The 12,921-nt window shown below is 37.5% G+C and overlaps 2 protein-coding genes across 2 annotated transcripts in view; one reads left to right on the forward strand and one right to left on the reverse strand.

Moving 5' to 3' along the window:
- Positions 1-12,783, reverse strand: srrd (SRR1 domain containing). The gene is made up of 6 exons (XM_062050837.1): positions 12,486-12,783; positions 12,370-12,410; positions 11,615-11,796; positions 9,628-9,726; positions 5,844-5,995; positions 1-5,767 (listed from the first exon to the last, which is right to left on the reverse strand). The coding sequence occupies exons 1-6, from the start codon at positions 12,626-12,628 to the stop codon at positions 5,515-5,517; spliced, it is 870 nt and encodes a 289-aa protein (XP_061906821.1). The 5' UTR covers positions 12,629-12,783; the 3' UTR covers positions 1-5,514.
- Positions 12,513-12,921, forward strand: part of tfip11 (tuftelin interacting protein 11) — an 18,540-nt gene continuing 18,131 nt past the window's right edge. The window contains exon 1 of the mRNA XM_062050835.1: positions 12,513-12,657. The gene's annotated coding sequence lies outside the window, so the exon portion shown is untranslated. The remainder of the gene's footprint in view (positions 12,658-12,921) is intronic.

The following is a 12,921-nucleotide window of genomic DNA, read 5'->3' on the forward strand; positions in this document are numbered from 1 at the left end:
AGTGTTGTAATTTTTATTTTTTATTTTGTTTACTGCAAAATTTGCACTAATATAGCCTATATCGTAGCTTAGCCTGCATAATAAATGTGCATCTTTGCATTTACTTTCCCTGAACATTTAATTTTTCCAAAATACAATTTTAAAAAGCTTGACCCATGAACATTTCAATCAGACACTGCATTAGTTTGAGCATTTTTTAATAAAACCCAAATTACAATTTAATTATTTCAAACTTTTTTAACAGTGTTTAATTTATAGGAACATATTTATTTGTATAATCACATTCATTATGAATGCAATTTGCCATCAAAATAATGACTTTGCTTGTATTTAGTTTAGTCTGCAGTAAACCTTTTTTTTTTGCACTGCACATGCTTTTAAATCTGGGCTTCAAACTTGATATTGAAACTCCTAACTCTTGCTATGTTTATGGTTAGAGTTAATTTTACAATTACAACATGATACTTCACAATTTTTAGTTTCCCTTTACAACATGCTCCAAAAGGAGTAGAAAGAAGCAGAGCTTATATAACCCTACCCCTTTTCCATTACATAGCAATTGCTAACATTTTTGTTCACTTCCTGTTCTCAATGTATTCACAATATACTCTACAAGTTACATTTCATATGGTGAGATAAATAAGATTATCAATAAATTCAGAATGTTTATCATGGTTATTCTTCTATGTACTTTGTAAACACAGAGTTTAAAAAGTTTTAAATTTTTATTTGTATTTTTTTAATTTATTAAAAAAAATTGGATCATATTAGTACATTGTTTAAATTATTTGCTTAATCCATTCCATAATTAAATTTCACATACCGATTTGCTAAAAGTTTTAAGTGTTGTATGTGCATACAAAGGTTTAAAGTTACATTTTTCTTAGAAGTTTTATTTCTCCTTTTTTGTTGAGAATAATTGTTGTACGATCTTGGGTAGCAAATTATAGTTTGCTTTGTGCATACTTTTAGTTGTTTACAAATTTAATATGTCAAAAAATATCAATATTTTTGATTCAGTAAATAATGGGTTTGAGTTTTCTCTAAATCCAACATTATGTGTTATTCTAATTAATCTTTTTTGTAACACGGTTAATAACTAAAGCATACTTTTATAGTTATTTCCCCATATTTCTGCCCAACAACTCAGATATGGTAAGACTAGGGAGCAGTAAAGAATATAAAGTAATTTCTGGTCCAATACATATTTTGCTTTATTCATTACGGATGTATGTCTCGCCACCTTATGTTGTATATTTTTATATGAGATTTCCGGTTCATATTATCATCAATCATTACGTCTACAATTTTATTTCATTTCCTCTTTCAACGTCTATTCCGTCTATTTGTATTTGTGTTTTACTTTCCTTATACTGTTACCAAATAAGATTATTTTGGTCTGTTTTTTGTCAAACTAGCGGTATTTCTTCCCCTTAATTTTTGTATTCGCTTCTGTGTGTTCTCCCCTGAACCAAACGCTGTATTAAGATTAGATCTGTACTGTTTTTATTGCGGCAACGGAAGAAAAAGGCATCTCAAAGAGATAGGATGATACAAAGTGTAGTAGATGGTATAAAACACACACCCGCCTTTCCTCATTTCCTACCGTATTTATGGTAAATCCAAAAGGCTATGTATGCTTTGTCGTACTTCCGGGTCTTTTCATTCTGGTTATCGTCAATTGTTTTGCTTTCTGCTGACGACAACTCCTTTTTTCTTTTGCTTTTTCATCTTTTTGCCTATGTTAGCTCCTGTGTACTTACTACTTCTACCGGGTAGAACAGGCAGACTGTTGATTATATTGACCGTTGTTACCACATAGCCGCAGTCTTGTGTATTGTTCTAACACGATTACTAGAGTGTACACAAAAATAATTAAAAACTCAAGGGCTGCAACGATTCGTCGATTAAATTGATTCATTCGATTTAAAAAATAAAAAAAAAAGCATCCATTTGTATTTTGTTACTGCGATGATTTGTTTAATGAGTAAAATACACGGACGCTGGAGTGCTTCTAGCTACCGTATGTCATGACTAAATGGTTTGTGTGTGCGGGAATGGGGACAATACTAGCGGCGTGTCGATAGAGGAAGATGGCTCAAAAAAAACTTTTTTAAAATGTGTGTATGTGTAATTGTTGAATACATTGTAACTCAATTCATCGTACTTTGTCTTTTTGTTTGGTTTGGTTCTTTCTTCAACGTATTTATTACCTGATTCATTTGAACTTGACCTTTGACCGTCACGGGTCATAAATCAATTAATTTTGACACAAGCCAGAGACTTAATTCTCTGTTGGGTGCTGCAAATTTTTTTTGCCAGCCGATTATAGTTTTTAAGTTCTTAACGTTTCAAAATTCATAACCAGACCCCGCACCTTGTCAACATCTCCCTAAACCAGTTCCAATCGTTTGTGCTGCAAAAATGTTTGGCCTATTAGTTTTTTTTTATAGTTATTAACATTCTAAGTTTTTTTGTTAGCAATGATAACTAGACCCCAACTATGTCACAACCTCCCCAAACTTGGTCATTGGTTTGTGCTGCAAAACCTTTTGGTTTATTATAGTTAAGTTATTAACGTTTTGTGATTTACCTGTGTGAAGTTGCCGCCCCCCACCTTGTCCAAATTTCCCCAAACTTGTCCCAATCGTTTGTGCTGCAGAATTTTTTGTTTGTGCCGTTACGTTTTTTGAGTTATTTATGTTTTTTATGGTATTAATGTGTTATTATTCGTTACCAGCCCTCCAACTATGTCAAAATCTCCCCAAACTTGTTTGAATTGTTCATGCTGGAAAAAGTTTAGGTCTAACTAATATAGTTTTAAAGTTATTAACAAATTATAATTCATAACCAGCTCCCCCACCTTCACATAAAGTCCCCAAACCAGTCCCAATCGTTTGTGCTGCAAACATATTTGAACTAACTAATAATCGTTTAATGTATTAACATTTACTGTTTTTTATGTTATTGACGTGTTATGATTCATAATAGTCAAAATCTCCTCAAACTTGACCCAATCGTTGGTGCTGCAAAAAGCTATGGTTTAAATATGATAGTTTTTCAAGTTATTAACGTTTTATGATTCATGACCAGTGGATTGGTCAAAATCCACCCAAACGAGTCCCAATTGTCTGGCGACTTTGTGCAAATATTTTGGGTCTACTATAGTTTTTATGTTATCAACGTTTTATGGAGCTGGTTATGAATCATTCATTGTTAGTAACTTAAAAATTATGATGTGTGGGTTTTGCAGACAATTGGAGCACAAACGAATGGGACAAGTTTGGGGAGATTTTGACATGGTTAGAAGGCCGGTAATGAATAATTTCACGTTAACATAAAAACTATAAAACATTAATAACCTAAAATACCTAACGGAACAAACAAACATTTTTGCAGCACAAACCACATCAAACATAAGGTGGACGCAGGCAAATACTGCGGCATGGTCATGCTGGACCTTCAGAAGGCCTTTGACACAGTTAACCACGCTATACTGTTGGATAAGCTCAGAGCAATCGGATTTGACAAAACCTCATCGAGCTGGATGCAATCTTACTTGGAGGGGAGGGAACAGGTGGTTGAGTTGAACGGCATTGTGCCCCCCCCCCCTGTCAGTAAGCTGTGGAGTCCCCCAAGGCAGTATATTAGGGCCTTTACTGTTCCTAATATACATAAACGACATGTCATCAGCATGCGACTGTGAATTGTTCTTGTTTGCGGATGACTTTGCCCTGCTGGTATCAGACAAGGACAAGTCACAGGTGGAGAAAATCCTCAGTGCTGAGCTCTGTAGAACTTGCACCTGGCTCGCTGACAACAAGCTACCCATACACTTGGGTGAAACGGAATCCATCCTGTGTGGGTCCCACATCAACCTTAAGAAAGTCAATGACTTCACTATAAAAGTGGGTGACATTGTTATCACCAGGAAAGATGAGGTCACCTACCTAGGTTCCATTCTAGAGGCTAACCTTTCCTGTGATAAAATGGCAACCAAGGTAATCAAAAAGGTCAACCAACGAACGAGATTCCTCTATAGAATCTCCTCTCTGGTCAACAAAAGCACCATGAAGATTTTAGCGGGAACTCTCGTTCAACCCTTTTTCGATTACGCATGCACCTCCTGGTACCTGGCACCTCCAAACCCTCAAATCTAGACTCCAAACATCCCAGAACAAGATAGTCAGATTACTTCTAGACCTCCACCCCAGATCACACCTCACTCCTACCCACTAAAGTGGGCTGGCTCAGGGTGGAGGACAGAGTAAAACAACTTGCACTGAGCCTCGTCTATAAAATCCGCTACACTTTCCTGATACCGAAGTACATGTCAAACTACTTCCTTAACGTAAATGACCGCCATAACCACAACACCAGGGGGAGCTCCACTAACCACGTTAAACCCAGATTCCGATCTAACAAAGGTCTTAACTCATTCTCTTTCTATGCCACATCAATATGGAATGCGCTCCCAACAGGTGTAAAAGAAAGGGCATCTCTATCCTCCTTCAAAACCGCACTAAAAGTACACCTCCAGGCAGCTACAACCCTAAATTAACACCCTCCCCGGTTTGTTAATAATCAAATGTAGATATTTTTTCTTATACTTTCTGATCTCTCTCTCTCTCTCTCTCTATGTCCACTACTTACTGTACTTATCCTACCAAGTCAGACCTACACTGTTTCAATGTACATTTCTCTGATGATACAATTGTTGATGACTGAAGTGATGATAACAACCAAACCTAACCCTCCACTCCTCCACATCCCACACCCCGGATTGTAAATAATGTAAATAATTCAATGTATATACTCTGATGATTATCTTGTGTGATGACTGTATTATGATGATAGTATATATCTGATAGTATATATCTGTATCATGAATCAATTTAAGTGGACCCCGACTTAAACAAGTTGAAAAACTTATTCGGGTGTTACTATTTAGTGGTCAATGGTACGAAATATGTACTTCACTGTGCAATCTACTAATAAAAGTCTCAATCAATCAATCAACAATTAGGACAAGTTTGGGGAGATTTGGACAAGGTAGGGTGCGGGGAGGAGTTGTGGGGGGAAACTTCACACTAGTGAATCCAAAGGCTATGTATGCTTCGTTTTATTCTGGTTATCATCATTTGTTTTTTGTTTTTCTGCTGTGTACTTACTACTTCTACTGAGTAGAACAGGGAGCATGTTAGTTAGACTGAGCAATGCTGCCACCTAGCTGCAGGCTTGTGAATCGTTCTAACATGAATACTAGAGTGTAGTCACAAACAATAAAAACACTGGTCACTGTTGTGCCTATTATTAGAACTACTGTAGCACAGATAAACCTATTTTGCTTAAGCACTTTTTTCCTTTATTTAATTCATTATTTTGGGTAGGTTTAAAAAAAAAAAAAAGATACTGCTTCTCTAAATGTCCATGGTTATCACATTGCTGCTCTGGTGCATCTATCTATCCAGCAGTGCTTTGTGTCCACCATATTAAAAGAAAAAAATGCCACCCTTAACTGTCAGTCGTTTTTATGGGTTCGTTCTGTATTATCTCCAAATCCGGGCAGTGCTGATATAATGGTTCAGGCGTCTCTGTCCAAGTAGACTGTGGCAGACCGATAAGGGCGCTAGACTTAAAAGTGATGAGTGCAGTGTCACCGAAGACGTCCAAAAGACGAGATGGACAGGTTAGCGGTCTGTCCTCACATACAGTCACTGCCTGGCTGATGTATCTGTAGTCCCTCTGAAATTCTCTCTCAAGCATCCTGTTGGCACAACAAAATCAAATAAAATGCAAATTAACTTTTTTTTTTTTTTTAATCCAACATGTATTGTGCAAACCTCTCTCTCATGCTGCTAAAGCTGTTTCCTATTATCATCAAGAGGGGCAAACATTGTGCACTCCAGTTCTTCCACAGCAGGTTGTTGTACAAGGCTTTCCCACAATGCATCAGGTAAAAGAGGGTAGGTCTGGTGGCCAGTCGCTTCCCCTCCTACACACCATTGGGACAATTACTAATACTAGTAACAGGGTAGGTCACAATTTTAACAAAATATGCAAAAGCATTAGAGGAGGGGTGTCCAAACCACAGACCCCCGCACCAATAAGCAAATTGGCCGGCCATACAATTTACATATAGTCAGCAGTCTGATAGCTGCCATTTTGTCACCATTTAATGGCCAACTTGAGTACTTCAACTTCAAGTCAGTGGCCATTAATTGTACACCAATGTTTCTCATTGATGAGAGCTCAAACCACGCGTAAACGTTTTTGTGTGTCTGCATGCGGAGTAAAACTATGGAACAAACTGGACTGGACTTACAACACAAGCAATGCCAAACTATTAGTCGATTTAAACTACTATACAAAATCGGGTCTGGTTCAAATATAGAGATGAGGGTCTTTAAATTGACCTGCTGTTATACTCTGTCTCAAAGTGTTAACATGTGCTATGTGGTCTATCTATTAACATTGTTTGTATTTTGTCCCTTACCATTGTTGGTAAGGGATGTTCATTCTTCCTACATTGTTGATACAAATTATTGTTACAGTGTAATAATTATTGTTACCTGTGGTAATGCCATCGTGATACAACATTTGTATTATAATCCTTGAACAAAGTAACAGTGAAACTCAATGTATTAATCACTGAATGGAAAACTGGGGGCGGGATTAAATAAATTATCTTCTTCCCACTCCCTTTCAGGCAAAACTTAATCATCATGCTCACATACTCTATATTTATTACTAGAGATGTCCGATAATGGCTTTTTTGCCGATATCCGATATTATCCAACTCTTAATTACCGATTCCGATATCAACCGATACCGATATATACAGTCTGGAATTAACACATTATTATGCCTAATTTTGTTGTGATGGCCTGCTGGATGCATTAAGCAATGTAACTTGACCATGAATTGATTAACGTGGATCCCGACTTAAACAAGTTGAAAAACTTATTTGGGTGTTACCATTTAGTGGTCAATTGTACGGAATATGTACTGTACTCTGCAATCTACTAAAACAAGTTTCTATTAATCAATCAAAAACAAGGTTTTCCAAAATAAGAGAACAACTTCAACTCCAGTTATGGAAAAAAATGCCAACATGGCACTGCCATATTTATTATTGAAGTCACAAAGTGCATTATTTTTTTCAACATGCCTCAAAACAGCAGCATGGAATTTGGGACATGCTCTCCCTGAGATAATCCTAATTCCCACTACAACTATGGGAAATACTATACTTTGACTTTCACAAAGTGCATTATTTTTTATCTTTTTTAAACATTCCCCAAAACAACAGCTACAAAAACAATGAAGGCACACAGCTTCAGTCCAGAGTATACTAGACAATCCTACGTCCGTGTTTACCGGATATGTACCGCTCCGTACAGCGGCGTTTTAAAAAGTCATTAATTTTACTTTTTGAAACCGGTACCGATAATTTCGATATTACATTTTAAAGCATTTATCGGCCGATAATATCGGCCTGCCGATAATATCGGCTGACATCTCTATTTATTACCTTTTGCATTATATTAATTAGGGTCCGCATGTACCCTGTAAAAAGGACTCCCCCAGGGAGTCCTTTGTACTGGTTACAAAGGAACCTATTGAAATTGTAATGTTTATTATTATTATTATTATTATACCGGCCGCCTCTTCGAACAGCAATTTGACCCACTTAACATGCTCCAAAACTCACCAAATTTGACACACAAGTCAGGACCTGCGAAAATTGCTTGTTAATAACAAAACCAAACCCCAAAAATAAAAATTGCGCTCTAGCGCCCCCTAGGAAAAAAAAAAAACAAACTGCCTGTAACTCCCACTAGGAAGGTCGTAGAGACATGAAACAAAAACCTGTATGTAGGTCTGCTCTAGACCTACAACTCATAATGACACATTCTCGGGCGAAAAGCAACAGGAAATTGGCAATTTACCATTTTTGACAAAAATGTCCTAAAAACACTGTTTTTTACATCTTTGACCTCTAATTTGACCCCCTTAAAATACTTCAAAACTCACCAAACTTCTCACACACATCGGGACTGGTAGAAATTGCGCTCTCAAAAAATAACCGAACCCCGAAACTCAAAATTGTGCTCTACAGCAATTTTTTTATAAAACTGACAAAAAACTGCTCCTCAGAGGAAAACTCTGACAAAACTGCTTGTAACTTCCGGTAGGAACGTCGTAGAGACATGAAAAAAATACCTCTACGTAGGTCTCATTTAGACCTACATTTCATACATTGACACCCTTCAGCAAAAATCAACAGGAAGTTTGTTATCTCCATTTCAAAACAACATTTTTGTACCAAACGGTCACCAAACATCAAACATTATCTCCTCTGAGCGCGTTTGTCGTTTCGGCTTCAAACTGCTACAGGAGAGAGATTGAACCCTTCTGATTAAAAGTTGACGACGGATAATGATTAAGTGCTACCGTTTTGATTTTACGAGCCTTCAAAGACCCGCAGCACTGATGCTGCTACGGTGCCAAAAATGACAACGAAACTGCGATTAGACCTTCTTTGGCCTCAATACACACAATAGCCTATAATGACAATGTGAACTCAGACTCAACTTCATCTAACTCCCAGTACGAATATCGTAGAGACACGAAACAAAAACCTCTATGTAGGTCTCACTCAGGACTACCACTGGACAAAAGTATTGGACACCTAGGACTAGCACCTGCCAGAAGGCGGACCCGACCAATGCTGCTTGCAGCTTTAATTTATATTATTATGTGTTGTCTACCTTGCACTTTATTTTATGTCATTGCCTGAACTAAATACCATCCATCCATCCATTTTCTACCGCTTATTCCCTTCGGGGTCGCTGGAGCCTATCTCAGCTACAATCGGGCGGAAGGCGGGGTACACCCTGGACAAGTCGCCACCTCATCGCAGGGCCAACACAGATAGACAGACAACATTCACACTCACATTCACACACTAGGGCCAATTTAGTGTTGCCAATCAACCTATCCCCAGGTGCATGTCTTATAAATGAAAAATGAAACAGCATTCACTTATATGACCCAATCCAAACAACCTTCCATAGTCATGGTGCAGAAAAAAACAATTCTACCAGCACAAAAAATCAACAAACATGGTCACACATAACACATCCTGCTCATTGGACTTTGTGGATGTTATAAAAAATGTCCAATTAGCATTGAAAAAAAATTCCAAACTACACCCATCCAATATCCATTACAAGGGATGATGGGAAAAATGCAAAACACTCCCTCCACATTTATCCATGTTTGGTGCATTTTTGCTGCTTGATATTTCTGATTGATTTAAAAACTTTAAGGAGGTCGTTATGGAAGCAAACTCTTAATATTCTTAATAACCAATTATAATAATTACTAATTATACATCCATTATATGATTATAACAATATGTAATCATATATATATATATATATATATATATATATACACACACACACACACACACACACATACATAGTATGTATGTATTACATACATATAGTTATTCTGCATGCAGTCGGCTTTCGGCCCCAGACCAAATTTTTTAAGCCCAATGCGGCCCCCCCAGTCAAAAGGTTTGGACACCCCTGCATTAGAATCTACTCAACTGGCCTCATTTTCTGTGAGAACAGTCAGACCCAATGCTCTCAGGACATCTTTTTCTCCAGGGGAGAAAGCTGGATCAAAAACAAAACAGTCTTTGAGTAGAATCTGTTGGAAGAGAGACATTAAAGTTAAAGTACCAATGATTGTCACACACACATTAGGTGTGGTGAAATTTGTCCTCTGCATTTGACCCATCACCCTTGTTCACCCCTTGTGAGGGGAGAAGTGGGCAGCAGCGGTGCCGCGCCCAGGAATCATTTTTGGTAATTTAACTCCCAATTCCTTTGGTCCCATTTTTATAGTCTTTGGTATGACTCGGCCGGGGTTTGAACTCACAACCTACCGATCTCAGGGCGGACACTCTAACCACTAGGCCACTGAGTAGTAAGACATACACTTAGGATCAGGCTGTTCCGATCAGGGTTATACGCTGCCCATTCTGATACAGTTCCTCCATGAGTGAGATTGGCCAATACGGATCACATGTATTAAATAATGGGGCTGTTTGCAACATTTACACAGATGCCTATAGTGGGCGCACACTTTCCAATGTATTTCACAGTTTATCCCGCCCTCTCACGGTTTCAGGGACGGAATGATGTAACTATGTACCTACGTAACACAGGCACGCGCATTAGCTTTAAGTGTTGTTAGTTAATAATAGCAGTTATGGATAGCTAGCGTTAGCTGTCATTGAGTGTATATTCTATCATAACAACAACATGACTGCAAATTGGTCAGTGGTTCTCTTGGACTGTTTTTGTATGTGTGCACGCACACTCAGCGTGTATATGTTGACAAGCCAGGGTGAGTGACCGCCGTAAATAATTGTATCCAGGCCGGTAGAAAATTGTTATCACATAAACTTAGTAATTGTGAAAAATATAGACAATTGTTAAACAAATGTGTGTTGTTAAATCACTAATGGGAACATCCATCCATCCATCCATTTTCTACCGCTTGTCCCTTTCTGGGTCGCGGGGGGTGCTGGAGCCTATCTCAGCTGGTTTCGGACGGAAGGGGGGGTACACCCGGGACAAGTCGCCACCTCATCACAGTAATGGGAACATAAGCTAGCTAATTTAATATCCACACAATATTTAAAGTAGTTCCATATTCACTTTATTACATACAATTGTTTAAGCAAAACAAAGTCAATAGTACACAATAACTAAACAAAAGCAAAAACTACTATCTACTACAAATTTTATATTTTTGTTTTGCCCTCAAAAGTCCCTGTGTGTTCACGGAATTATTCCCCGAGTTTGTAAACTTGAAAGAAACAACAACAAAAAAAAGATTTTGAGAAAATAAAATGATCGACTTAATCACTGTAGTACCGAACATAAACTGATACTACCCATGGTATTGATGCCAACAACTTATGGACATCCCCACGCTCCTCTTACATGTTGTGTACTGATTGCGATAATGCAGACACATCAACAGTAGTTGTTATAGACTCTTATTAATCTACTCGTTAATTTCGTGCTAGTGTCTGCTTACTTTCTGCTCTAAAGTGGTTCTATCTACACTTCTTGACCTTTAGCAAGCACTTTTATCTAGGTATTGTTTCAAGCTATCTTAGGGGTTGCTTAGCTATTAGCATGCCATTAATTTTCTTGAAGGAATCAATAAAGTACTATCTATGCCTGCTCCTGGCTTGCTCTCTCGTTGTGTAACCTTTTTAGCCTCTTGATAACGACACAAAAAAATCTAGTTTATTTGAATTATAGAGGTGATTATTATTAGCTTAGGGGCATTGCTCTACACTGTGTATGTAGATACACATGATTAGCTGCCAGCCACTAAAAACAAAAACAAAAACAGCGCAAGCTAGAGGGGATCGATCGCCGTTTGTGAACGGCAATGGCGATCTCATACTTTTATCACAAAAATCGGCTGATACTGGTCGGTGGCCGATCGATCGACACGTCCCTCAATTAAGAGTCATTTGTTTGGACACAAGAGTGACAGCATTAATACATTTTACCTTTCCTGCATCCAGGAGCAAGAGCATCATGGCCAGCTGGTAGCGTGCAGACACACACGAGGAAAAGGTGCCCAAGCCATAACACACACATTGAAGTGGACTTATTTTGTCATCCAAACTCTCGTGGAATATTTCCGCTGAATCCTTATTGTTCTTGTGGTTCAAAGATGGTAGGATCTGATCTGGAAGACAAGATGGTTACAAGTTTACCAAATTATGGTTCTGACTGGAAAATGTTGCTTTGTTGTTTGTCTAGGCATGGTGCAATCATATGTGCTCAGTATTTGTTGCTTTTTTTGTTGTTTGTTGTGCTTTACTTTTAGTGCAATTAACTGTGCAATAACAGTGCAATACTTTTTCATAACATGGTCACTACTGCCTAGTTTCTCTTGTTATATTCTTATTTTTACTGTTATATTTTTATTCTTATTGTCGCTTTTTATTTTTATTCTTATTGTATAATTTTCCATTTTATTTCCATTTATACCCCCATTATTTACTTTTTAAATTCGATCTCAAGTCTGTACACTGCTGCTGGAATTTAAATTTTCCTGAGGTAACTCTCCTGAAGGAATCAATAAAGTACTATTCTATCTATCTACTTTTGTAGCTGTATGTACAAATGTCACCACTGAAGTGGCTGCTTGTTGCGTCATCTCCGTGCTCTTGAATGTCCTTTGATGTTTCCCTCTTGTTTTCAAGTGTTTTACTTTATTTTGTGGATTTTTTTTAAATCTGCAATATTTTTTACTCACCTTTCCATTCTTTCCAAACTTCTTCACATTTGAGTTCAGCCCTGCAGGAAAGAACGTGGAATTAGAATAGTTTAATGCAACTGAACAATTGCAGTTTTATTGCATACAATTCTTACACGGTTTCTTTGATCCGCTTGATAGTTTTACCGACATCCAACGGGGTTTGACAGCATGTTGGAGACACACGTAAACTCTTTAAACTTTTGGACGCACCTTTTCGTCGGCGTGCGACCTGCCACTCACCCCTTGTGTCAGACATCTGGATTAATTTAATTAGAATACAAAAATGTGAGGAATATATATTTTAAAACAGCTCTTTGCTGTTGTTGTTTAGCAACTGTATGATGCATCGGAATTCTTTACGTGTGGCACAGTTCTTCTACTTCCGGTGTTGTTATGACTTTGGCATTATTTTTCGCAAATAACTTTTAAACGTTTTCCTATTTTTATATATACTTTTATATAAACACTTTTACCGAATTCATTTTTATTTTAATCAGAAGACTTATTTTTTTGCAAAAATTGAGGCAGCATTTTAATTTTGTACACGTT

This window comes from Entelurus aequoreus, linkage group LG06 (genome assembly GCF_033978785.1).
Source record: "Entelurus aequoreus isolate RoL-2023_Sb linkage group LG06, RoL_Eaeq_v1.1, whole genome shotgun sequence".
Classification (NCBI taxonomy): domain Eukaryota; kingdom Metazoa; phylum Chordata; class Actinopteri; order Syngnathiformes; family Syngnathidae; genus Entelurus; species Entelurus aequoreus.

What these genes read in the sequence shown, in the direction of transcription:
- srrd (XM_062050837.1), bottom strand. Translation starts at nt 12,628, where the DNA reads ATGTCTGACACAAGGGGTGAGTGGCAGGTCGCACGCCGACGAAAAGGT. An exon ending in AGTTTGGAAAGAATGGAAAG is followed by an intron (nt 11,797 to 12,369) that starts GTGAGTAAAAAA and finishes CTTGTCTTCCAG; the next exon opens with ATCAGATCCTACCATCTTTG. An exon ending in CTGTTCTCACAGAAAATGAG is followed by an intron (nt 5,996 to 9,627) that starts GCCAGTTGAGTA and finishes AATGGTGTGTAG; the next exon opens with GAGGGGAAGCGACTGGCCAC.